General features: G+C 42.6%; 1 protein-coding gene across 7 annotated transcripts in view; it reads left to right on the forward strand.

Annotated features, from left to right (window-relative positions):
- Positions 1–25,743, forward strand: part of FGFR3 (fibroblast growth factor receptor 3) — a 141,823-nt gene that overhangs the window by 21,278 nt on the left and 94,802 nt on the right. For all 7 annotated transcript variants that reach the window (XM_030191097.1, XM_030191098.1, XM_030191099.1 and 4 more), the window contains exon 3: positions 23,313–23,576. In XM_030191097.1, the coding sequence (XP_030046957.1) occupies positions 23,313–23,576 (264 nt within the window). The remainder of the gene's footprint in view (positions 1–23,312; positions 23,577–25,743) is intronic.

Genomic DNA, 25,743 nt, shown 5'->3' on the forward strand with positions numbered 1-25,743 from the left:
CTTCAGCTTTGTAATATCTATCTCCACCTGCTGGTAGATGGACACAACCCACCAGTTTTTGGATTAATCTGCTGCTACTAAAGGAAAGAAAATTATCAGCAGGTAAGGCATAATTTTGTACCGCCAGAGGGTCTGCTTTTGAGGATTTCAAATTGGGGTGTATAAAAGAGGTGTTTCCACAAAGTAGGAACCGTTCTGTTCGCTAAACTCTGATTAACCATAGTTAGCAACACAGGGATTAATCCATGTCTATCCAACTTTAACCACTTAACTGGTACAAGGTCTAATAATTCACAGAAGTTTAAAAAAAATCTTAGTCACTATATTGGAGAAGATGAGTACATGGTTCAAAAACTCATGTTTACCATAAAAGCATCTGCTTCTGTATCCTTCATAAAGTCTTGAGTCTTCACTCCTATCTCAAAATTAGCTCGTAAAGCATTTTTATTTTAGATTCAAAATCTCCCATGGAAGTTGCAGATGGAACTTGTGTATTGATGTTAGTCTGCTTCAGTCTAGTAGGCTCACTTACAACTGAAAACAATTGTCTAACACGATTATCACTGACATTTAATTTAATCCATTACAAAAATTAAAAAATGTTTTTTATTTATAACCATTTAAATTTTTACAAGCGATAAAACAACTTGCCAGAAATGCAGAGAAGGTAATATATATGAATTATTTCAATCAGGTAATTCTATTCTCTTCCTTAGACCACTAAATAGGGAGAGTGAAACAAGACAAGGAGAGCAATTAAACAATATACAGAAAAAAAAACCCGTGGTATTAACCTGTTTTTCCCCATATATTACTCATTTAATTCATTATTCCACATTGATCATCTGGTTGGCTTCTTCAAGCCCAATATGGTATATAGTCAATTCATTTCATTTAAAACATACTTATTATCCAATATTAGTTAGAAATAATACATCTGATTACATTCTTTCTCTTTTAAAAAACCAGAAGTTATTTAACAATACATATACTTTAGTCTCTAATTCAGATCCCACTGATTAAAGTAATCCCAGTTTTCACAGGCTTCACTTCTTTTAAAGTAATAATTAAGGAAATATTTCTGAGGAAAACTGTCATACCCGGAACTCTGGGAAAAACAATAATCTCGATATTAATCATCTATAATAATATTCATTTTATTATTCAAAGTTTCTGGTCTATTATCATTTTCAAGATCATAACCACTTCTTGCTAGTGTAGAACTTTTGTTATATCAATTTTTCACTCTCAAAGGGTTCAGTTAAATTATCCATGTAACTCTCTAATAAGATTATCTGAAACAAAATTATTTACTGCCACCGTTAGGTCCCGAAGGGCCTTCCAGATGATATTCAATGTAACCTCCACGGGAGCCAAAAACTCCAAGCTGATTTCTCTTAGGTGTTTAGGAGTGGTTCTGCCGATTCGGGTTCTGCTGTAAACGTCCTCCGTTTCAGCATATGCCTCTAACTCACTCCTCCACTCCTTTGGACATGGTGGTTGAATAATTCGGGAGCGATGGAGTTGTTTTTTCCAGGTCCAAGAGCGTCGACGCTCCTTCGCTGGCGCTAATCAAAGGACTCGCCAACCCTTTTATCTGTGGGCAGTTTGTCGCGCAGCTGTCCCGCACTTGCTGCTCAGGGGACAAAATGCTGGCCATCGGCGGCTGACTGCCAGTTGTCCCCTTCCTCTCAGTTAAGGTAACTGCAATTGCAGAGAGGAAATTTACGTAAAGATAAAACTTCAGAGGGCAGCTAGGCCATTGGGCATACGAACTACAGGTCTCCATCTTACCACTCTCCCAGTTTGGTGGACACTCTTTGTCTGGTTTCTCCTCAGAGGCCTGTCTGATATGGGTAACCCTTCAGTATAGCCCTCTGAGTCATTGAAACACAGAAGCCCCTCCACCACTACAAGGTGGTGTCCCTTCGGAGGGGGTAATATCTGTTTTAAATTGTATTTTTGTTTATTTGTACCTCAACTTGAAATTCAGTGGTGAATGTTGAAATAAATTTAAATATATGTTCCCAAGACAATACAAAAACCTGTTCTTCCACTGTCGTTCAAAAAGTGTCAACTCAGCATTCTGCTGTAAACTTTGAACTTGAAGGGAAGACTACAAGACAGATGACACAAATGATTTTATTTCCTACCTGTGGCATAAGAACTATTTTTTGGTGGTGCTGGAGGTTAATATAGGTGAACATGAGGCTGTGTGGATGTTGATGCTGCCTCTAGTTCTATACTAGGTCTCATGAAAAGTAGTGCTGCAAAAATAGACTTTTGGGCTAGATTCTATAAATGGTGTCCAAATGTAGATGGGTACAAAAGAAAACCCCAATTAGCACTAGTCTGTAAGACACACCTAAAGTTAGGTGCAGTTTATAGAATAGCACATAGGGCCTCTTTCCCAAATTCATCACTTTGCACTTTGCTCACATTAAACGTCATCTGCCATTTGGATGCCCAGTTTCCCAGTCTCGTAAGGTCCTCTTGTAAATTTTAACAATCCTCTTGCGATTAAACAACTTTGTCTTGTCAGCAAATTTAATAACCTCACTAGTTACTCCCGTCTATATAAATAATTCTCACCTCAAACATTCTGAAGCTCACTCTGTGGCAGGGAAACACTGAAGCCCTGCACTTAGGCTGTCACCACTCAGGCTGTCACCACTCACCTCTCACTGTCACTCATGCACCACTCACTGATAGACCTGCTCGCAACCACGCCCCTTCCGCACATAATTCCCTACCTCAACGTTCTAATGAAGCTGCAACTTCCGGTTCTTGAGGCAGCAGAGATCGGAATTTTTCCCCAGGACTGTTTGCTCCACCCTCGCGTAAAACGTGATGACGTCGAGGGTGGACAAATGATACTCTCCCAATCGCATTGCTGCGCCCTTGACGTCAACACGTTTGACGCGAGGGTGCCGTTTCGCCTGAAGGGCCGTCGGCCAACGGGGAGTCAGCTGTTCGCCCGAAACGACAAACGTTGGATGAACGCAAGGCGTGAGGCAGCCAGCCTGAAGGTCTGAGGCAGCGAGGGACCCACCCAGCCAGCCCGGAAGAACAGAGGGACTGAGGCAGGCAGCCTGAAGGTCTGAGGCAGCGAGGGAGCCAGCCAGCCAGTCTCCATGTGGCACTGTGGGGGTGGGTCGAAGACCCTGAAGCACGGAGGGTAAGGCCAGCAAAAAGGGGAGGGGGATGGGAAGGAAACCGCCTTGCTAGCGCCTGTTTCATTGGCCTCAGAAACGGGCCTTCCTTACTAGTCTCTAGATAATTTATAAATATGTTTAAAAGCAGTGGTCCCAGCACAGACCCCTGGTGAACCCCACTATCTACCCTTCTCCATTGAGAATACTGACCATTTAACCCTACAATCTTTTAACAATAGAGCACTACCTCCTATTCCATGACTGTCCAGTTTTCTCTGGAGTCTTTCATTAGGTACTTTGTCAAATGCCTTTTGAAATTCTAGATTCACAGTATTGATCAGTTCACCTTTATCCACATGTTTGTTCACCCCTTCGAAGAAATCTTATTGGTGAGGCAAGATTTCCCTTCCCTAAATCCATGTTGGCTTTGTCTCATTAATTCATGCTTTTGAATATGCTCTGTAATTTTGTTTTTTATAATGGTCTCTGCCATTTTGCCCAGCACCGACGTCAGGCTCACCGGTCTATAATTTCCCGGATCATCTCTGGCATCTTTTTTTAAAAATCTGCTTTACATTGGCCACCCTCCAATCTTCTGGTACCATGCTTGATTTTAAATATAAATTACACATTACTAACAGTGGTTCTGCAAGTTCATTTTTCAATTCTGTCAGTACTCTGGGATGAATACCATCCGGTCCAGGTGATTTGCTACTCTTTAGTTTGTCAAATTGCGCCATTACATCCTCCAGATTTATAGAGCTGTCATTCAGTTTCTTTGATGCATCGGCTTTGAATACCATTTGTGGTACTGGTATCTCTCCAAATCTTCCTCTGTGAAGATCGAAGCGAAGAATTCATTTAATCTCTCCGCTATGGCTTTGTCTTCCCTGATTGCCCCCATACCCCTCTGTCATCTAGCGGTCACCTGATTCTTTTGCCGCCATCTTGCTTTTAATGTACCTAAAAATGTTTTTACTATGTTTTTGCCTCCAGTTCAATCTTTTTTTTTTTTTTTTTTTTTTTTTTTCCCCAAAGTCCCTGTTTGTCTTCCTCTTTGCCTTCCTTAGCTTGTTGCATTTGACTTTCCATTCCTTATTGCTGTTTCTTACTATTTTCAGTTGGATCATTCTTCTATTTTCTAATGGATATTCTTTTAGCTCTAATAGCTTCCTTCATCTCACTTTTTGTTCGCTTTTTACCTAAGAACCTAAATTTGGCTTCCAGAACCTCTCTCCCACATGTACCAGGACAGCTGACTCCTCCCCAGCACTATTTATTTGTTTTATCTAAAATCCTATCTAGGTGATGAGTGAGGTCCACCACCTTTGCACCAGGCAGGCAAGTGACCAGGCGATCCTCACATCTACCAGCCACCCAGCTATCTACATGCCTAATAATCGAATCACCAACTATAAAAGCCATCCTAACCCTTCCTCCTGGGCAGAAGCTTCTGGAGACACATCCTTTGTGCATCCCCTGGTGTGCTGGTCCTGGCTACAGGATTGCTTCCAGTGCCGAAGCCCAGATGTGGCTCGGCATTGAGGGGCCCTTTCAAGCGTGTGCCACTTCCGGTGCTCCAGAAAAAAGTGTTCTTTTTATAGCGCGGTGCTAACCCGGCAGTAATCAGGTATTTCCACGCACTTTCTGGTTACTGCCAGGTTACCACGGGAACCCTTACTGGTACCTCATTGGATGGCGATAAGTTCTCCCCACCACATGGCCACTCGGTAAGAGTTATCTTACCGCATGACCATTTTTTTATTTATTTTTTCTTAGAGGCTTTTTACCTGCTGTAATAAAAGGGGCCCTTTCATGCAGGAGAAACAGTCCACGCAGCTACCGCAGGGCCCTTTGTCCTGCAGCTTAGTAAATGGACCCTGAATTTCTGAGCGTAAAGCTGGCAGCTGAATATCGACCCCCTTCAGTGTCTCTTTGAATTTACTTGAATTTGCTGTTAATTTAGTTTTGGATTGGTGAATTGGTTCCCAGATTTTTCTGTACATAATTTTTATAACCTTTGCACATCTTTAAGGTTTGTTGGCATTGGTGTTCTGGTGAGCCTGTTGGTTGAGGATAGGTGTGGGACAGGATCCTCATAGGGTAATGTTACAGCTCCTGCACAGAAAGTACTGTCCCTCTTCTTTTTTTTTTTTCCCTTTAGCTACTTCAGCAAAGGCTTTTATTTGAAAGTAGGCCGCTCGTAATCAGAATGACAATTAATGCTGCCTGCTTTTAGTCTCCCTTGGAATCTGGTTTTGAATAGATAGCATGTTTATTTTTTTTTCTCTATAAAATATGGGCAGTAGACTGCAGTGTTCGCTTCCGTTTTTATTTAGCCAGCCAGGCAAAATTTGATCTCCATTGTAGATTTTTTTTTCTTGCTGCCATGCTAAGGTTGTGCCTTTTTTTTTTTTTTTTTTTTTTTGTCGGTTCATAAGCGCGCAGGCTTTCCAGGATGTTCAGGATTAAAGCAATTTGTTCCAGGGGTATTTTCCAGTCAGCTGCCTGCATTAAAAGCAGATTAAACAGATCATGTTGTGAGGAAATTCAGATGAGCTGAGGGTTTTGGAATCTGTTGTCTGATTGAGCTGAAGGTGCAGGGTTGGAGGCCCTGGTGTGCAGGTTCGCCAGTGCCAGCCAAGCTGGTAGAGTTGCTAGTGCTGTTTCCAAGTGCCAAGCAAAGAGCAGTGAAGGATGATAAAGGAACAGTTGTGCCACCTCCAGCCATGCACATAGCTTCTTTCCACATTCCTTGGTGGTTTCTTGGGGACCAGTGCTGCAGGCAAAGAGAAGGCCCTCTGTAGCACTTTGTTTCAGATCACAAATGCAGGCAGCACAGCAAAATGGAAATGCCATGACACATGTTTTTTTTTTTTTTTTGTCTGTATTGGATTTTCCCATGTTTCTGAAACTTGGTTTTGTAAGTACTATTAAGTTGGTGTCAGCTCATAGTGACCCTGTAGATAGTTGCCTGAACTGTGTTCAGTCAGGCAGTTAATCATTGATGGTGGCATCCGTAGCTGCTGTTACTGTTTCTGAAACTATTTAGGGGGGAACCCTCTTTCACCTCTTAATATTCCAGTAAAGTGTGCTTTGTTCCCCCTCCCCTTAGTTTCATTTACTAGGAGGTATTCATAATTCCACCCTATCTAGTACCAGCCCAATCCATTAGACAAGACTAGGCAGTTGCCTAGGGTAGGAGCTTCAGGGGGTGGGATAAGGGTATGCCAAAGCGCTTTTGCAGTTAAAGTGAAATGGGATCTTGACAACCATCCAATGTAACAGAAGCAGAGGGTACTGAAAGAGGTGGGGTTGAGGTGATTTTGATCATTGGGAGGCCCAAATCTCCTGAAAGTTAACTTGGGAGGGGGGGGGGGGGGGGAAGCACAGTACGCTTGTGCTGACCCTGACTGTGTGGTAGCTACTGCTTCATAAGACCCTGCTGTCTTGTTTAACAAAACACTGGTGTGTTTCAGTATAATTTTCCCTTTTCTGTGACATTTTGTTCAAACAAGCCATGGTAATTAATCAAGAAGTCTGACATTTCTAGTCCTGGCTTTTGTGCCTTTTTTTTTTTTCTTTTGTAATCTGTTCTTTTTTGTTTGTTAGTTAAAATTTTACTCATTTCTTACCTGACTTATCCTTGTGATCTTTTAATTCCTGGCAGATTCCTATTTTTCTTTATGGCCTTTCTCACTCCCCCCCCCCCCCCCCCCCCCCCCAAGTCAGTGTAGCAGGAGCCCATCCCCGCTGCTGTGGTTGCTGTTTTGGCATTTGAAACGTGTTTGCCTGTGTTTCCCACACATCAGCCTCTCTACTGCTTTGCAGGTGTTTAAAGCAGCACGGGAATTGTACTGTACCAGCAGAGCTCGAATGAACTCCTTAGAGTGAAGCTGAGAGGGGTGTGGGGGTGCATTGAAAGAATGGGGGAAGAGTATGGGCTTGAGGAAGGACTCTAGTCATAGTGGTGGAAGGTGTACAGCTCTCTGCTGCACCAGTTGTGGTATATGGAAAGCTGAAACTCGCCTCCTGTCAGCAGATGGTTAAGGAAGAGATAACCAGACAGCCATAAAGTCATTGGCCATTGGGGAGCCTATATGTGGATTTATCACACCCTGCTGCCACAGAACATTCCAAAACTCTCCCCCTCCCCCTGCCTCTGGACAGTGTTTACAAGGTTAAGAAAATGTGTGTGTTTTTGAAAAGGGCTTTATGGTTTTGTCTGCTGTCTGGGAAGGTAACCTGGTGTCTACAAGCAGTTGCCACTGAGCTGACCCAGAGCTTTTCTTGAAACACTGAAACTGCTTGCAAGTTGCAACGCTCCAGAAATCTCTGGATGGGGACAGGGGTGGTGGATTAAATAAACACAAAACATTTTCCTGAAGAAATTTGCATTGGGTTTTACAAAAAAATTGAGGGGGATTTTGTCAGGTTGTGTGTTTTGATTTTTCAAAGAAATCTGAAGGAAATTATTGAAACCTACTTAACTTCTTTTGATTGCCCCTTCACATCTGCCAGTAAGAAACCAACTGATGCAGGAGAGATAATACTCTGGGTTGAAATTTGGTTTCAGTGCAGTCTTCAAACTGTTTTCACATCTTTGTTCACCATAGTTTCTAGGAACTGTAGAATAAGCAATGATTTTCCTGTTCTGTTCATGGAACCCTAGAAGCAGAGCTGTCACCAGGAAGCCATAAGAATTGGAGTTAATATAGAAATTATTATGGCAAAATCTTTTGGTCCAGTCCTTATTGTATGTATGTATGTATTTGTATGTGTCATATTCACACTACTATTACTAAGAACATAAGAGTAGCCATACTGGATCAGACCAATGGTCCATCTAGCCAAGTATCATGTTTCCAAACAGTGGCCAAGCCAGGCCACTAGTACCTGGTAGAAACCCAATTATTAGCAACATTCCATGCTACCAATCCCGGGGCAAGCAGCTGCCTCCCCATGTCTGTCTCGATAGCAAACTATGGGCTTTTGCTTCAGGAACTTGTCCAAACCTTTTTTTAAACCCAGATACACTAACTGCTGTTACCACAACCTACTACTACTACTACATTAATCCCAACTAAGGCTATACCGGCTATTTGGATTTGAGTCGGCCCCAAATACATTTGTATTCAGCTGAATAGTGATTTAAATTCGAATACAAACGATCTTGGTTCTACCATGCTAAATCCTACTGAAATAAACAGTTGATCTCTGAGGAGTGGAGGAGTAGCCTAATGGTTAGTGCTGTGGACTTTGATCCTGGGGAACTGAGTTTGATTCCCACTGCAGCTCCTTGTGACTCCTTGTGACTCTGGACAAGTCACTTAACCCTCCATTGCCCCTGGTACAAAATAAGTACCTGAATATATGTAAACCGCTTGGAATGTAGTTGCAAAAACCTCAGGTGGTATATCAAGTCCCATTTCCCTTTCCCTTTTCATGTTGCGTCTTTATGTTAAAGCTCAATGCTCATTATTCGTATTTGGCCAAATAATATTTTTCATTGGCAGAATAGTAAAACATGCTATTCGGTACAGCTCTCTCAACGGGATGATCTAGGGTGGTGTTTACCAAACAGGAGTCTTGACTCTAAATGCGGTCACAAAATGTGAGAATGGGGTCAAAGAAACAAGGTCGGCCCCTACTTTTCATAGACCTTCGTTCTATTTGACCTGCCACCAGCAGCAGCAGTAGCATTTAACAGTAATTCTGTGAATCATTGTGCACTTACAGGCCTCATCCTCTCCTTGTTATACCATAAACCTATGCTGTAGAGAATAATATGGGGCAGAGTTTGTCCTTGTCCCCTTGGGCTATGTCCTCATCCCCACCCAGCAGGTTTTGTCCTCATCTGCTGAAGCCTCAAACACTTATGATTTTATATTTAAATATTTTTATTAAAGTATAAAAGGAACAATATGCTATGCAGCTGTTGTTTATAAATCACAAATAGAAAACAATAATTAAAACTGGCAACTTGACTTCTCAGAAGATGTGCTGGTAAGTCATGCTGGTAGCAGGAATGTACAAGATCCCCCATGCAAATTTTGCTAGTTGTGGCAAGCATGTTTGCTTGTTTTCCAAAAAATCAAAATATTGTCTGCATCACTCAAAACTGTCCAGTTCATTAACAAGCTTCAAAGTAGAAAATGACACAGGGACCGCGGTTACCGCAGGTCCTCGTGTCATTCTCTACTGTGCTACTGGCTTGGGGGCCTGATAGGCCTTGGGCTCTTCACTAACTACTATTGCCTTAGCCTATGTGCTTTGGGGATGAGAGGGAGACAGTAGAGGTTTGGAAATGTCTACACTTTCAAGTGTTAACATGTATTTATATTAGATAATTTGGCATGCTGCACCCCTGGAAGATTTGTAGGGAGCAGCAGAAGCAGTGTCCTCCAGGAATCTGAAGTTTTCAGAACCGGTCAAAGCATGCTTTTTATAACCAATTGATATTTATTTCTCGATGGTATTTGATTACACCATCAAACATAACTTCAAATGAGTTAGTAATGGGGTAATTTTATTTAAAACAACTTGAGGCAAAGTTTGGGAGGAGCAGAGGCGGAGATACAACATGTGCATTAAAATATGTAAGTACATGCACAGAGTGGACGCACACGCTTTCACCTTCAGGGCAACTGTTTAATATGTCTATTTATATTTTGCTCACACCTTTTTCAGTAGTAGCTCAAGGTGAGTCACATTCAGGTACACTGGGTATTTCTGTCCTTGGAGGGCTCACAATCTAAGTTCATACCTGAGGCAATGGGTTAAGTGACTTGCCCAAGATAACAAGGAGCAGCAGTGGAATTTGAACCCGCCACCTCTAGATGTCAAGACCAGTGCTCTAACCACTAGGCCAGTCCTCCACTCTGCATTTGTACACTATTGCATTTGTGCACTACTGGGTCTGGTTCTGGGAGTCTGTTTTATAAAGCCATATTGACATCCATGTTGCTTTTTATAAAAATGCTTCAAATAGGCATCCTGTTGTATAATAATTGCAAAATAAGATAACCATATTAAAATGCAAATCCCTGCTGTATGTTATCCATTTCCCAGCTGCCCCTTCTTCCATTCAACCTACTAATAAAATAAAAAAAACACTCCACTTAAATTCTTGTTGACAAGAATACATCACTGATTTTGGTAATTATTTTAGCTAAACGGAAACTAAGAAAGCTCTGTTGTAACAAGGAAGTAACGTAACATCAGTCTGTCGTGACATTGTTGCTCAGTGTATTGGAACATGGTGGACGTCATGTGACGTAAGGCTACAGGATGTGGGCCCACTGTATAATGAACAGGGTTGGGTGTTGATGTATTTGGTAGCCCTAATGAAGTGCTTCTTAAAGCAAAAGGTGACTGCTGTAATCAATACTTTGCTTTCTATGGAGACAGAACAATTTTAGGGGAATGGTAGTCTTCTTTAAAGAAAGCTGGCATGCTCCTGAAAGTTTTGCATTGGGGATTAGGGTCACTTTCTGTGTCGGGTTTTAAACAGTCTTCCCCTGCCCACCTGTTGGTATCTGCATTAAGCATTTCTTAAGAAACCATAAATGTAACCATAGAACAGCTTAGAACGTGATAGCTTTGAAGGAACTAGCTATTTCCTTAAAGAGAGAATATCCAACTTTGGCAGAATGCCTTGCAGGTTTTCTACTTGACTGGTGTTAAGAGAAAGCTAATAGCTTGTAGTAAATGCATTGAAAGGCTGATTGGAGGTAGTGAGGAAAGTTAATATTCTCCTCGAATACCATTTAATCTCTGAACCCTTTCAAGCAGATGTAAATCACCATTTGCAAAGTGGTGTCCACAGTTGCTCAATGAAGACAAGAGGCTTATCTGGTCCCTTAGAATCGCATCTGCTGTTCCATCCTAAATATGTGGCTCTTCCAATTCACCTCTGCTTCACAGAATGCTATTAAGAGATCATAAGAGAGGTTAATTATCTTCAGAACCACTGTCCTCTCCCTCCTTATTAAGTGTCCTTATATGAAGTGAAGTGCTTTAAGAGATTGTCTCTGCGACCTAGTATTTACACTGCTGAAGCTATAGAGTTGTACTTTGCAGAGTTGAAGGTCTGTGGTATAATTCCACATCTTGATCTCAAAAGGGCCTGATACTTAGCTGGTTCACACAGAAAACAGTGAAGGTGACTTGGAAATAAATAGTCTATGCTGCAATGGTCTAAAAGATTTACTGTCCAACAACAAAGACTCGACATGGCTGCGTTTCAGCCAACTGGCCTGCCTTGGGAGTCTCCTAGTGTTGTCTGAATCAAATGCTGCAGAACAATATGCAATAAGCTATTATCTGTTTCTAGCCTGGAATTTGGCAGGAAGCATTGCTGAGAGCACTGTGCACCAGAAAATGGTCAACCTCTAAAATGCTTCTCTAGACTGTAGGCGAAACATCCTACAGTCAGACATATAAAGTTGAGCACTGGCACTTAATGTTGTTCATGTACTCAAAGGTGCTATCCATTTAATCAGGGATGCTCTAAAGTATGCCTAAACATTATAGACTAGGCTTAAATTTTCCACACGGCATATAGAATTAGGCCGAGTGCCTCTCCATGTGACCAAATTTAGTCATGGCCATTTACGCCACATTTTACTTGGTATAAATACCAATGCTTAAATTAGGCGCAGAGTAGGTATGTTGTATAACAATGTACAACTATACAACTTAGAGTTTAGACGCACCACATCACAGAATACGCTTTGTGAGTTGTGCATGTAAATCTTAATGCCAATTTAGTGCCGATAATTGCTTTTTAACAGCATTAAGTTATGTGCATTGTCATAGAATAACCTTCAAGCTCCATGCGGAAATTAAGGCACAATATATAGAATCCCAGATTCGGCGCAAAACTTCCAGAGACTTAAGATGTCGTATTGAAAATGCCCCTTCACATAACAAGTCTAAGTGCTTTGAAAATATGTCTTATGACCACCTATGGAACTTTGTAAATAAGTGCTTTGAAAATGAGCCTGTTAATGAACATATCAAGGTAAGGTATTCACAAAAAGTAGCACATATGAGTTTATCTTGTTGGGCAGACTGGATGGACCTTGCAGGTCTTTTTCTGCTGTCATCTACTATGTTACTATTAACGTAAATAAGCCATTGTAGGTTGATGGAAAGGGGTGGGTGCTGAATGTACTCCAACTTCAATTTAAGTATCTACTAAGCTGCAGCCTCACCCTGGAGTACTGTTTAGTTTGTAATCTCCAATTCCAGCTCTTCGTGTCTTGATCCACTCGTTCATAATTTGCCAATTGGATTATTGTAATGGTCTTTATAATGGCTTGTCAGTTAGATAGACTTCAAATTATTCAAAATTTTAATAGTAAAAATTTAAAAAAATCCAAGAAATATGATAGTTACACCTTTTATTGCGCAAGGAACATTAGCTTCCCATTGCTTACAGGGTCACTTAAGATTCTTTATCTGGTTCATAAGGTTAACTATTTCAGGAATTCCATCCTATCTGTCAAGATTACTTGTACCTTTATGTTCCCACCGGATTACTTAGGTCCATGGTAAATAATGTTAGCTGTTCCTTCATTACAGACTAAGATGTTTAATGTTTCTGGTCTTTCCCAGCGTCGTCTTCTATTTTCAAGAAACAGTTAAAAGCTTCTCTTTACTGATGCATTAATATTTTGGAATATCTTCCCTTTGCATCTTGGGAACTGGGTGCTAGTGTGACACTGCCAGATTTGAAGACCTGCTTGTCTATTTACTTTAATTTTAATTTTTTTTTTTAGTAGTATAGACCTTTGCAATTTAGAACTTTTTTATTTTTCCTCCCTGGAATTTCTGTTTCCTTCTGTCCTATCAAATAATGGCATTCCTATTTCTTTGACTTTAAAAATGTTTGTAATTTTGTGAGCTGCCTAGGCTTTTCTAATTGGGCAGTATATCAAATTTTTAATAAACTGGGGGAAACTTGAGCCCTCACCCTCTTTTTATTTGCATCTGTACCTTTAAATAGCCGGCTTCTATGGGCAGTTGGCAAATGGTGTTCCAAGATTGTGCTGCTCTGTCCACTCCAATTCCTCCTGTACTTATCAGTATGGAGAGAATTAAGACTGCTTCCCAGGGCAAAGTATAGAATGTTTTTGCTGCTTTGGACACATAGAGGCGTAACATGAACAGCACTGGGGCCCTCTCGTGTTTCCACTGGCCCAAGACATTCTCTTTCTCTGCCGAGCATGGCTGTTGCTACGCTGTAAGTGCAGTGGTGACTGATGGAGATTAGAAGTGTCATTGATGTCTGAGTGCTCAGAACTGACAACTTGCTCAGTACTCCTAAACCTGCACCTCTTGGTCTACATGCAGTCGCTCCCATAATTTAATCTCCAGTATCCGAGAGGGCAGGAGTCTGCTATGTATTAGTGGACACGCTTAAATCATGTTCTTTTAAGCAGCAGTTATAAGCCAGGAGAAGCCCAAATTTTATCCACATTTATGGACCCAGTGACTATGCAGCTGCCCATTCCATCTCATGCTTTCCTGCTGAATGTTAGACATATTTTGTCATACACTGCAAACCTTCCACACATGTACTGGTTTGACAGTAGGAAAACTGGTGTCTCGGCCAGTGATGAAATATCTGCCACAGAACAGAGGCCAGGCCTCGCTGAAATCCTTTCTCTTTGTTGAAGCGAGCCTGCTGAAATCCAAGTTGCCTCATCCCAGCCTCACTGCTCGAGTTACAGCCAAACTGTGGCCACTGGCCAGGTCTCTTGGCTCTTGTACCCTCAGCTGGTCCCGTGCTCCCCATTCCTGAAATCCCTTTTCAAAAACTTCCATTGTGGGAAAGGATCTGGTAATTAATTTTGACTTTGAAAAAGGGTTTTATTCTGGAGGTGTTCTGGTTCTCTGTACACTCTGTCCTATCTTCTCCTTCTCCACCTCCCCCCACGCCATCCACAAAAGAAAAGAGAATTTAAATTCCATGGCCTGAATACTTTAGCTAAGTGTTTTCCGAGGTAATTGGTACACTGTTTCTTATGTGTTTCTCTTTATCTGGTGGTGAAGTGATTTATCCTGGTTCTCTCACTAGGTTGCCAGTACAGAACAGTTACTACTACTACTATTTATCATTTCTGTAGCGCTACTAGATGTACGCAGGACTGTACACTGAACATGAAGAGACAGTCCCTGCTCGTCTAATTAGGACAAACAGGACAAATAAGGGAATTACTAAGGTGAGAATGATAAAACATGGGTACTGAATAAGTGAGTAAGGATTAGGAGTTAAAAGAAGCATCAAAAAGGTGGGGTTTTACCCTAGATTTGAAGATGGCCAGAGATGAAGCTTGACGTACCGGCTCAGGAAGTCTGTTCCAGGCATATGGTGCAGCAAGATAAAAGGAACAGAGTCTGGAGTTAGCAGTGGAGGAGAAGGGTGCAGATAAGAAAGATTTACCCAGTGAATGGAGTTCTCGGGAAGGAGTGTAGAGAGCGATGAGAGTGGAGAGGTACTGAGGAGCTGCAGAGTGAATGCAATTGTAAGTCAATAAGAGGAGTTTGAACTGTATGCAGAACCGGAGCTAATTAAGTGACTTGAGCAGAGGGCTAATTTGAGCATTAGTTAGTCCCTTTCATTGTGTGTTGAGCACCTGTAGCACTCTGTGTTGGGCTGTAATTATCACTCCTTAACCACATGGATAGACACCAGACCAGGCTGCATTTGCCATGCCATTGTCGATGCAGGAAGATTCATCAGGCTTCCTACATCGGTTAGCTCTGCTTTGGTGCACAATTTTATGGGTACACAATGCAGAGACTTGTTTTGTGCAAGAGCTGAGCACAAATCCTTGCATAGACTCTGGTGCAGTTCACATTTAAGTTTGTGCCACTGAAGCTCCAGTTTCCACTTAAAGGAACATGCAGGATGTGAACAGGAAGAAAGAGCAGGCGGCGCTGGAGACCAACGCTGAAGTAGGCTTCAGCTGGCCGGGGGTCTAGTAGCGCTTTAGAAATAAGTAGTAGTAGTATTTCCTAAAAGAAAAGTTCATAAGCCATTATTAAAATAATCTTGGGAAAATCCACTGCTTACTTCTAGGATAAACAGCATAAAATGTACTGATTTGGGATGTTGCCAGGTATTTGCGACCTGGATTGGTCACTGTTGGAAACAGGATGCAGGGCTTGATGGACCTCCGGTCTGTCCCAGTATGGCAACACTTATATACTTATGTACTTAACAGTGTATTGAACAAAAAAAATGCTGTCAAAGGAAAATATGTATGTTCTTTGTTCAAACTTTGTTCAAACTTTTGTGGTCTATTAGTGCTAATTCTATACTTAAAGAAATTTCCTATATTTCTGTAATTACAGTTCTCTTAGATTTACTGTACATTGTAGGAGTTGAGTCGGGACAGTAGAAAAATATAGAGGCGTCTGAGTTGAAGATTTGGTGAATTGACTTCACAGACCTCACTTCCTCTCAATTGCTTCTCTCCCACTCCTCTTGCTGCTTCCCTGTGCCCCCTGAACTCTTAAACCTATTTCCCCAGTTGTCTCTAACTGCCACTGACTCCTAGCTCTGTCCCCATGGTTCCCCAGGCACATAATTCCAGTTCTTTTCCCTGCCCTCATGCTTCTTGGTGTCATCCTGATCCAGACATTTTGTAAGAGGAGGAGGAAGCGGTGGCATACTGGTCTCATCTCCCTCTTCTGCTGCCTGGTGTCAAATTGCTGCTTTGAAAATGTCTGAAGAAAATTCAAACAATCCAGGACACAGCAGCTCGATTAATTTTTTTTTTCAGCTCAACAATGATACTCTCCTTTGTTGTGAGACCTCCACTTGTTCAGTTTGTCTGCACAATGGTTTATAAGATTCTTTATGGATTATCTGCAGTCTAACTGGGCCCAGATTACCAGTAAGGATAGGGGACTTCATGATAATTTATTGTTATATTAGTTTCAGTCTGCTTGGGTTAGGGTAGAGAGTTGCGCGCGCGCGCACACACACACACAAATTTCACCCTTCCCTGCCCGTCCCCTGTACTAAAATAAACTGACTTGTGGTAAAATAACCCAGTTTAACAGTAGCCCATGTTGATAACTTCCCCTCTCAGTGCTTATAAGGATTTCAATGCTATCCACCATATCCATTCATTTTTTTTTTTAGTGTTTACTAGTAAAAAAGGCCCGTTTCTGACACAAATGAAACGGGCACTAGCAAGGTTTTCCTCGGAGTGTGTATGTTTGGGAGAGTGTATGTGAGAGTGACTGTGTGAGAGACAGAGTGAAAGTGTGTGTGTGTGAGAGAGAGAGTGAGTCGGTGTGAGTGTGTTTGTGAGAGAGTGTGTGTGTTAGAATGAGTGTGTGCAAGTGTGTATGTGAGACAGTGTGAGAGAGAGTGTGTGTGTGTGTGCGAGAGAGAGAGAGTGTGTGCGAGACACAGATTCTCTGTGAGAGTGAGTGTATGAGACCAAGCGAGTGTGTGAGTGACTGTGTGGCACATAGAGTGAATGTGATACAGTGTGAGACAGAGTGTGTGAGAGTGTGAGTCAGAAAGACATTGTATATGAGAGAGAGAGTGTGAGCCCTGCCCTCCCAATCCATGCCCATCTGTCCCCTGCCCCCTCCATTCATCCCTATCCAGCAATTCCCCTCTCTCCCTGAGCCCTGCCCTGCCAATCCATGCCCATCCATGCTCCTCTGTCCCCTGAGCCCTGCCCCCTCCATTCATCCTTTTCCAGCAATTCCCCTCTCTCCCTTCCATGACCCCCCTCGCATCCATGCTCCTCTCCCATGTCCCAGCCTGGCCCGCCCTCTTTCCCCCCCCCTTCGCATCCATGCTGTCGTTTCTCCCCTGCCCTCCCGCTCCCATTGTTCAACTTTACTGCCCACCCTCTTCTCTCCCCCCAACATCCCCCTTTTTTTTTTCTTTTTAAATTTACCTCCGTGGCGGTTCCGGCAGCGCAGCGTCAGGGAAGGAGGTGGCGCTCCCGACGTCTAGCCTTCCCTTCGCTGTGTTCCGCCTTCTTCTGTCGTCATCTTTGACGTCAGAAGAAGGCGGAACACAGCGAAGGGAAGGCTAGAGACGTCGGGAGCACCGCCTCCTTCCCTGATGCTGCGCTGCCGGAACCGCCACCACGGAGGTAAATGTAATATAATAGAACGCACCGTGCGTGGGTGCGATCCGTTTGTTTTGTTTTTTTCCGCCCTCGACGTCATGACGTTTGACGCGAGGGCGGGGCAGAGACTGCTGGCTGGCTTCACACCATGAATCCATGAACCCTACAGCCAGGGAGTGTTTGAGTGACTTCAGAACGTTGTCTTCAGAACGTTCACGGTGCATTTTATTATATTAGATTATAATTGCTAAGCTAGTTTAGAATCACAAGGAAAGGATAGACAAGCTGGCCTGGCACTGCACTTCAGTGGGAACAACCTGTGTCTCTCCTTGTGGACCTGGAGGAGATCCCCTGCGGGAACCGTGAGATTCCCATGCAGCTCTCTAGCTGAAATATAAGACCTTTTTTTTGGATATGCTTATGTATCAAGCACCTACAATATGGCATTCACTTCCTTTTGGTGTGAGTGAAACTCAAAATTATCTAGAATTTAGGAAACTGCTTTAAAAAAAAAAAGAGAGAAGTTGTAAAAATATTTCTTCGATGTTGTGTAGTATTTTTTTTAAATATTTTAAATTCCAGTCTGCTTCTCAATGGTTGTTAATTTGCAGGGTTTGCCTATTTATTCTTCTTTGTGATCCGCATTGAACTCTTTGGGTAGATGTGGAATATAAGAAGTAATGTATCTGCAGACAAGCCCAAGGTGGCAGAGGAGGAAGTGGAAGGAGGCCAGTACAGCCATTTTCCTCTTCCTCCTCATGTATGGTCAATGTATGGGGATTGGAGAGAAGAAGGGAACCATTTCAGTTGTCATAGCTGCCATGTCTCCTTGTTCTCCCTATAGAGAAATCATGGCTAGTGCAGAATTCTGAGCAGGTGGGGAATTGTGCACAAATTTTGTATTGTGGAGTTGCACAGAATTCAGTTTGGCCTTGCAGGCAGTATAGAATAAAATAAAAAATAAAAATATATATTCTAAGAGTAAAAAGCTCTAATCTGTTTAGTCTCCCTTAAAAAGAGATGCTCTATCTCCTTTATCATTTTCTTCTCCCTTTTCGGAGCCTTTCTAGTTACACTATATATCTGAGGTGTCACAACCAGAACTGCTGCAGACACACCAGAAGCATAATGCTATTCTCAGTTGTATTCTCCATTCCTTTTTGGATAATTTTAATTTGTTTACAATTCTTTGATATACCACAGAAGACCATAAAATGGCTTTTATGCAGTTTACAGATTAAAAGAAAGAAGGCAGATAGAGGGACTAAAGCATCTGTGGCAGAGCAGTGTGTTTTAAGCCTGTAAATTGCCCAAATTAACTCTAAAGTGTATTTCTCTAGTTTGGCCAGCAGGGGGTGCATGTTTTATGTTAAAGCTGTTATAGAAAATTGCATGCTCTCTTTCAGTTCACTTAGTGAAGAAGTGAATCTACAGTACTGTGAGCAGTATGTTTTTAAAACTTGCACTGGGCTCTGATTGGCCTGGAATTTGAAATTACACAGCAGTTGTTGCTGGCTGTTGCTTCAGTTTCAGCCCAGCAGAAGAGAGAGAGAGAGCTCTTTGCTGAAGCCCTGTAAAAAAAACAAAAAAAACAAAAACAGGTAATATTTGATAACTGGTGAACAGCTATATGCCCTGATCTCCCCAGGTACTTCCTAGGAAGTATGCAAATGTTTAGTTAGTGTTATAATTGATCCATATTTGAGTTACCTGTTGTTTGCTAATTGCACTTGCACTATTTTGCTCCACTGTTCAATTTTTTTTTTAAGACAGTAAACAATATTTATTGCCTCTCTGGACTGACAAAGAATCCTGGTGGTTTGTGTGTTGGGTCTGTGAGTGCTTTCTGAGAACTGTGGGACCACCGGGAGTATGGCTCCAGTAACCTAGAAATCACTGGGGATAATTTGAGAGCGGGAGACTCGCCTAGAGGCAGTTGTGACCCAATCAGTGGGAGGAGGGTACTAGTATAGAGCGCGAGTGGCAGGTGCAGGTGGACCTGAGCTGCGCTGGGGATAGACCCTCTAAATAGCCGCGGGATAAACTCAGGCAGGTGGCTATACGTTTCGTGACAGCATCCCTCACCACTCCAGGCCTAGTTTATTTATTATTTATTTGTTTGTTTATATTCCACATTATCCCAAACAAGTTTGAGTTCAGTGTGGTTTACAATAAACAGTATAGGATGCATAAAAAAGTAATTTGTTGTAAGAATCCAATTTTACAATACAATATCATAAACATACTGGGATAGCTATGGATGTTTAACATTTAGAAAATCTATTATGAATGAGAAATTGTACATGAAGCAAAGAGAAAGTTAATGGTAAATAGAGTAATAACTAATTCAGGTAATTTAATTGTTTGAGAGATGGTTGTTCTTTGTAAAGGTTTGTTTGAATAGGAACGATTTGAGGATTTTGCCGAATCTAGTATAGCATAGTAACATAGTAGATGGCAGAAAAAGACCTGCACGGTCCATCCAGTCTGCCCAACAAGATAAACTCATATGTGCCACTTTTTATGTATACCTTACCTTGATTTGTACCTGTCTTTTTCAGGGCACAGACCGTATAAGTCTGCCCAGCACCAGCCCTGCCTCCCACCACCAGCTCTGGCACAGACCGTATAAGTCTGCCCAGCACTTTCCCTGCCTCTCACTACCGGCTCTGCCACCCAATCTCGGCTAAGCTCCTGAGGATCCATTCCTTCTGAACAGGATTCCTTTATGTTTAACCCACGCATGTTTGAATTCCGTTACCGTTTTCATCTCCACCACCTCCCGCGGGAGGGCATTCCAAGCATCCACCACTCTCTCCGTGAAAAAATACTTCCTGACATTTTTCTTGAGTCTGCCCCCCTTCAATCTCATTTCATGTCCTCTCGTTCTACCGCCTTCGCATCTCCGGAAAAGGTTAGTTTGCGGATTAATACCTTTCAAATATTTGAACGTCTGTATCATATCACCCCTGTTTCTCCTTTCCTCCAGAGTATACATGTTCAGGTCAGCAAGTCTCTCCTCATACGTCTTGTAACGCAAATCCCATACCATTCTTGTAGCTTTTAGTATATTCCTGTATATTTCTTATTTTGGGTGGTAAGGAGTTCCACCATTTGGTTCCTAGGTAAGTGAAGTCTGCAGAGTGGACAGTTTTGTAGATCACTTTTTTTGCAGTTTGGGAAGTGTAGCCTGAGATAGTTGCTTGCCTCATATTTAATGTTTCTTTGAGGTAAAGTTTATTAATGGTGCCATTTAGTATTTGAAATGTCCATATGCTAAAGTTAGAAAGTCATTGACTGGCCAGTGTCTAAATTAAACTATCACCAGTGCCACTCTTGTATCAAACACACTCCCACGTGCACTAGAAATAACTCCCTTCGCCATTAATTTATATTGGTAGTGGACCAGCAGCAGTGATTCACATCTACAATGTGAGCCAATCTTCAGTCCATATGCAACTCATTTAATCTGATCTTCAAATTCTTTTTTTTTTTTTACTTTATACTCCACTGACCTGCCCACTTTTCTGGGGGTGGTCTCGGGATATTCACGGTACTGTCCGGTTAAGTGCCACTGAATATCCCCAGTTACGTGGTGGGAAGCTATTTAAGTGGGCAGGAGAGGCTCCTGCCCGCTTAAATCGCTTTGACTATTGGCCTTTGTATTAATTCTGATAAGAGGTAAAGACTTCTCACTAATGAGTCTCTGTTCGTGGGAGGAATTTCAGCCTGTAAGCGGGAGGAATTTCAGCCCGTAAGCAGCCTCTGTTGACAATGCAGCCATGACAATGACGTCAATTACTGTATGTTTATATGAAAAGTATAGGAGACATATGTGTTGTGTGTAGAGTAAAATAGCCATCCTTGGCAGCTTAGCTCCCCACCCCCTCCACTCCCAAAGCACTATACCTGAAGTATTTTGCTCTGTACTGACTTGGAGGGAAGTGTATTATCACGGTACAAAATCACCAACATCCACATCCCCTTTGCCAAGTGTTTTTCACATAGACAGACTGAGAAGATCCTCTTCATGGCACAGTAGCGCTATAGAAATAAGTAGTAGTAGGAGCTAGCGGCAGGTCCCCGACCAATTGGTGTCTAGATTTAGGTGCCAATTATAGTATATGATTAGTTGATATCTTGACGCCTAAAACTACGTACATTCATTCAACAAAAACATGGCGTAAATCCCAGTGCATAGATTTATGTGCACTGGGCCATATTCTATAACTGCACATGTAAATTTTAGAACGTCCACAAAACGCCCATTTCCCTGCCTATAACCACACCCTTTGCCTACATGTGTTAGAAGTTCAGTGCACTTCGTTACAGAATATGCTTTCAAGTTGTATATATAAATTGGTGCTCATTATTGCTTGTTAAGAGCTGTTATCAACGCTGATTAACTTAAGACAATTAAGGGCTCTGTTTACTAAGCCATGCTATAGGTGCGCTAGCATTTTTAGCGCATGCTTGAGATGCCCCGTAGTATATGGGTGTCTCTAGCATTTATCATGTTATATTTTCATTGTGTGCTAAAAGACGCTAGTGCACCTTAGTAAACATGGCCCCCAAGTTACATGCGTTTTTATAGAATATGTGCGGATCTCTAGGCGTCCTATATAGAATTCGGGGGTATATTCTTGTGGATGTCTTAGCGTTTAGCGCACACTGACTTAGCGTGAGCTAAAAACTCTAGCGCACCTTAGTAAAAGACCTCTTAAATGAGTTGCATATGAATTGATGAAGATAAGTGATTGGTTATACAGTTCAGCATCTCATTGTAGATGTGAATTACTGCTGATGGTCCATTACCAGTATAAATTAATGATGGCGTTACTTCTAGTGCATGTGCGAGTGTGCTTGATACATGTGCTAAGGTTGCCCATCAATGCACAGCCATTCAAAAGAAAATTATCACATGAGCACTTACTGACACCTATTTTGTAGGCAGTAAGGGCTCATGCAGTATGCTAACCAGTTAAAACATAAGTATTTGTTGCCCTACTGGGACAGAACAATGTCCATCAAGCCCAGTATCCTGTTTCCAATAGTGGTCAATCTAGGTCGCAAGATCCCAGAACAGTAAAACAGATTTTATGCTGCTTTATGCTAGCAATAAACAGTGGATTTCCCCAAGTCCATCTTAATAGTGGCTTATGGACGTTTCTTTTAGGAAATTATCCAAACCTTATTAAAATTCTGCTAAGCTAAATGCTTTTGTCGCTTTCTCTGGCAGTGAATTCCAGAGTTTAATTACATGTTGAGTGAAGAAATATTTTCTCTGATTTGTTTTAATTTACTACTTAATAGTTTAATTGCATGCCCCCTAGTCCTAGTATTTTTGGAAAAAAGTAAACAAGGAATTCATGTTATCCATTCCACTTCACTCAGTATTTTAGAGACAACCTATCATATCTCCCCTTAGCTGTCTCTTCTCCAAGCTGAAAAGCCCTAGCTGCTTTAGCCTTTCCTCATAGGGAAGTCGTCCCATCCCCTTTATCATTTTCATTGCCCTTCTCTGTATCTTATTCTAATTCTGCTCTATCTTTTTTGAGCTGTGGTAGTGTGGGGTAATGTAGATGTGCTAACTGATTAGCACAGGGATGCCTACTTTCCACCCCAGATGCCCCCCCCCCCCCCCCCGCCAAGAACAAAGCAACAAAAAAAATGAAGTGTCAATTTGGAACAGGATGCCTGAGCGTTCCACAGTAAGCCATGCAGCTTAGTAAAAGTGCTCCTCAGAATCCAGAATGTTGTACCTATAGGTGCACAGATGCCCATAATAGATGGAAAAGAATGCAGAATCTTGGGGGTGGAAATAAACTTGGGAACCAGCTAAAATCTGGAAATTTTTATTTTTTGCGTGTTTCTTTTGTTTTTCCTCTTTCATCTTTTGTAAGTTTACTTTTTTTTTTTTTCCCAACTTCTGACTTTTAGGTGACCTCTTGTGTCCTGGAAGATAAGCAGTTTTTTTTTCTTTTAACATAAGTAGAAACTGTTGTATTCAGAAAGTGCAGTAAGAGTTCTTTCTTTCCTCCAGATTACTTGATGAGTGAAACCACCTTCCTTGAAGATCTTGTTCTGGGCGCTGGAGACACAATTGATCTGGCCTGTAACACTCAGGGCTCTTCTATGCCTGTGCAGTGGTTTAAAGATGGCATCGGGGTTGTGCTGACAAACCGAACGCACATGGGACGACGACTGCTGAAGATCTTCAACGTTTCGTACAATGACTCGGGGGTGTACAGCTGCAACTTTTGGCATTCCCATGAGACTCTCAATAACTTCACAGTGCGGGTAACAGGTGAGCTAATGTTCTTTAGGAGTTGTGTGTGATCTGCTGCATTGTGATCTGCATACCGGGGGTGGAATCGGGAAAACATAACTGTCTCATTTTCTTTCTGCGCACTCTCACCCGTTATTCAGTTCCGAGCCATGTCTGGACACAACACTGAATATTGGGGATAACTTTTGGCGGCCTGGCCACCCAGAGCTTATGCAGGTCCAGCAGATATTCAGCTGAATATTGGGATGGGACCCGCATAACCTTTCTGTTTTTCTTTTTTGTTTTTGTGGTTTTTTTTAAAAGCCCTGAGCCCTGTCTTGCTCTCCCCCTACGCTATTGTCCCCTCTTTCCCTCCTTCCCTCCCCCCCTGCCCACATCAAGATCCTCCCTCGCAAGACACCCTCCCTTTTGCTCTTGCGTGTCTGAATATTGGAATGGGACCCGCATAACCTTTCTGTTTTTTTTTTTTTTTTTTTTTTCATTTGTTTTTGCCTTTTTTTTAAGCCCCAAGCTGATCTCCCCCGCGCCACTGTCCCCTCTCTTTCCCTCCTTCCCGCCCCCCTGCCCTCATCAAGATCCCCCCTCGCAAGACACCCTCCCTTTTGCTCTTGCATGGCTGAATATTGGAATGGGACCCGCATAACCTTTTTCTGTTTTGTTTGTTTTTTTTCATTTGTTTTTGCCTTTTTTTTTAAGCCTCGAGCTCCATCTTGATCTCCCCCACACCACTGTCCCCTCTCTTTCCCTAGCCTGCATCAAGACCCCTCCCCTTGCACGGCTGAATATTGGGATGGAACCCACATAATCTTTTTTCTGTTTTTTTGTGTGTGTGTGTTTTTGGTTTTTTTTTAAGCCCCAAACCCCGTCTTGCTCTCCCCTGCGCCACTGTCCACTTCCACCCCCCCCCCCCCCTCCAGCCCGCATCAAGATCCCCCTTCGCAAGACACCCTCCCCCTACTCTTGAGCTGTCATAAAGGAAGCTGCTTAGCTATTCAGGTGCCGGCACTTGCATAACCTGGGGCTCCTCTCCAGTGCTGCTCCCAGCACCTCCACTGACCTGCCCACTTTTTTGGGGGGGTGGTCTCCGGATATTCAGCGGCACTGTCCGGTTAAGTGCCACTGAATATCCCCGGTTACGTGGCGGGAAGCTATTTAAGTGGGCAGGAGAGGCATCTGCCCGCTTAAATCGCTTTGACTGTCAGCCTCTGTATTAATTCTGGAAAGAGGGTAAAGACTTCTCACTATTGAGTCTCTGTTCGTGGAAGGAATTTCAGCCCGTAAGCAGCCTCTGTAATGCAACCATGACAATGACCTGAATAACTGTTTACATGAAAAGTATATATGTGTTGTGTGTAGAATACAATAGCCATCCTTGGCAGCTTAGCTCCCCACCCCCTCCACTCCGAAAGCACTATACCTGGAGTATTTAGTTGTGTACTAACTTGGAGGGAAGTGTATTATCAGGGTACAAAATCACCAACATCACATCCCCTTTGCCAAGGGTTTTTCACATAGACTGAGAAAATCTTCTTCATGGCACCGGAGCTAGCAGCAGGTCCCCAGCACTCTTCACCCCATTATGCGCTCACACCCTCTTTCTCCAGTAGCCTGGCTCTGCCTCAGGTGCTGACGCTGCTGTTCTTTTATACTTGCAACCCACAGTTTTCAGTGGGTGATCAGCCATACCGTGTCCAAAATGTCACACTACTCTGAGTGACAGCCTTGGGGTGACATCAAAAAGCAGAAAAGCTTCTCTTGATGGCAGCAAGCCTTCAGAGAAAGGGGTGGGGGGGAAGCTGGAGGGAATGAGGGTGGGGCAGGTTGATGGGGACTGACTGGTGGGAGAGTAATTGGAGATTGAGGCTGCCTGTGACTGGGGTTTGGGAAGTGTGGAGGAGGGGTAAGATGATGTAGAGAAAAATGTCAAGGGCAAAGGGCTGTGTGGGTAAAGGGGAAGAAAGTCTTGTCTCATGAGGGGGGAGGGGAACAAATGTCCTTTTTAATAGCACAAGTTATTCTGAATGTACCCCAAGCAGCCTGGCTGGTCACATCCTTTTAGAGGCTCTCCCTTGGCTAAGTTTCTGGCTCTCAAGTTCAAGGTGATTTTTTTTTTCCTTTACCAGAGTAGCCTATGCTTGAAAATAACAGCTTTCTGTGTTCATGTTCAGTTATGCATTGACGTGAG

This window comes from Microcaecilia unicolor, chromosome 2, assembly GCF_901765095.1.
Source record: "Microcaecilia unicolor chromosome 2, aMicUni1.1, whole genome shotgun sequence".
NCBI classification, from domain to species: Eukaryota; Metazoa; Chordata; class Amphibia; order Gymnophiona; family Siphonopidae; genus Microcaecilia; species Microcaecilia unicolor.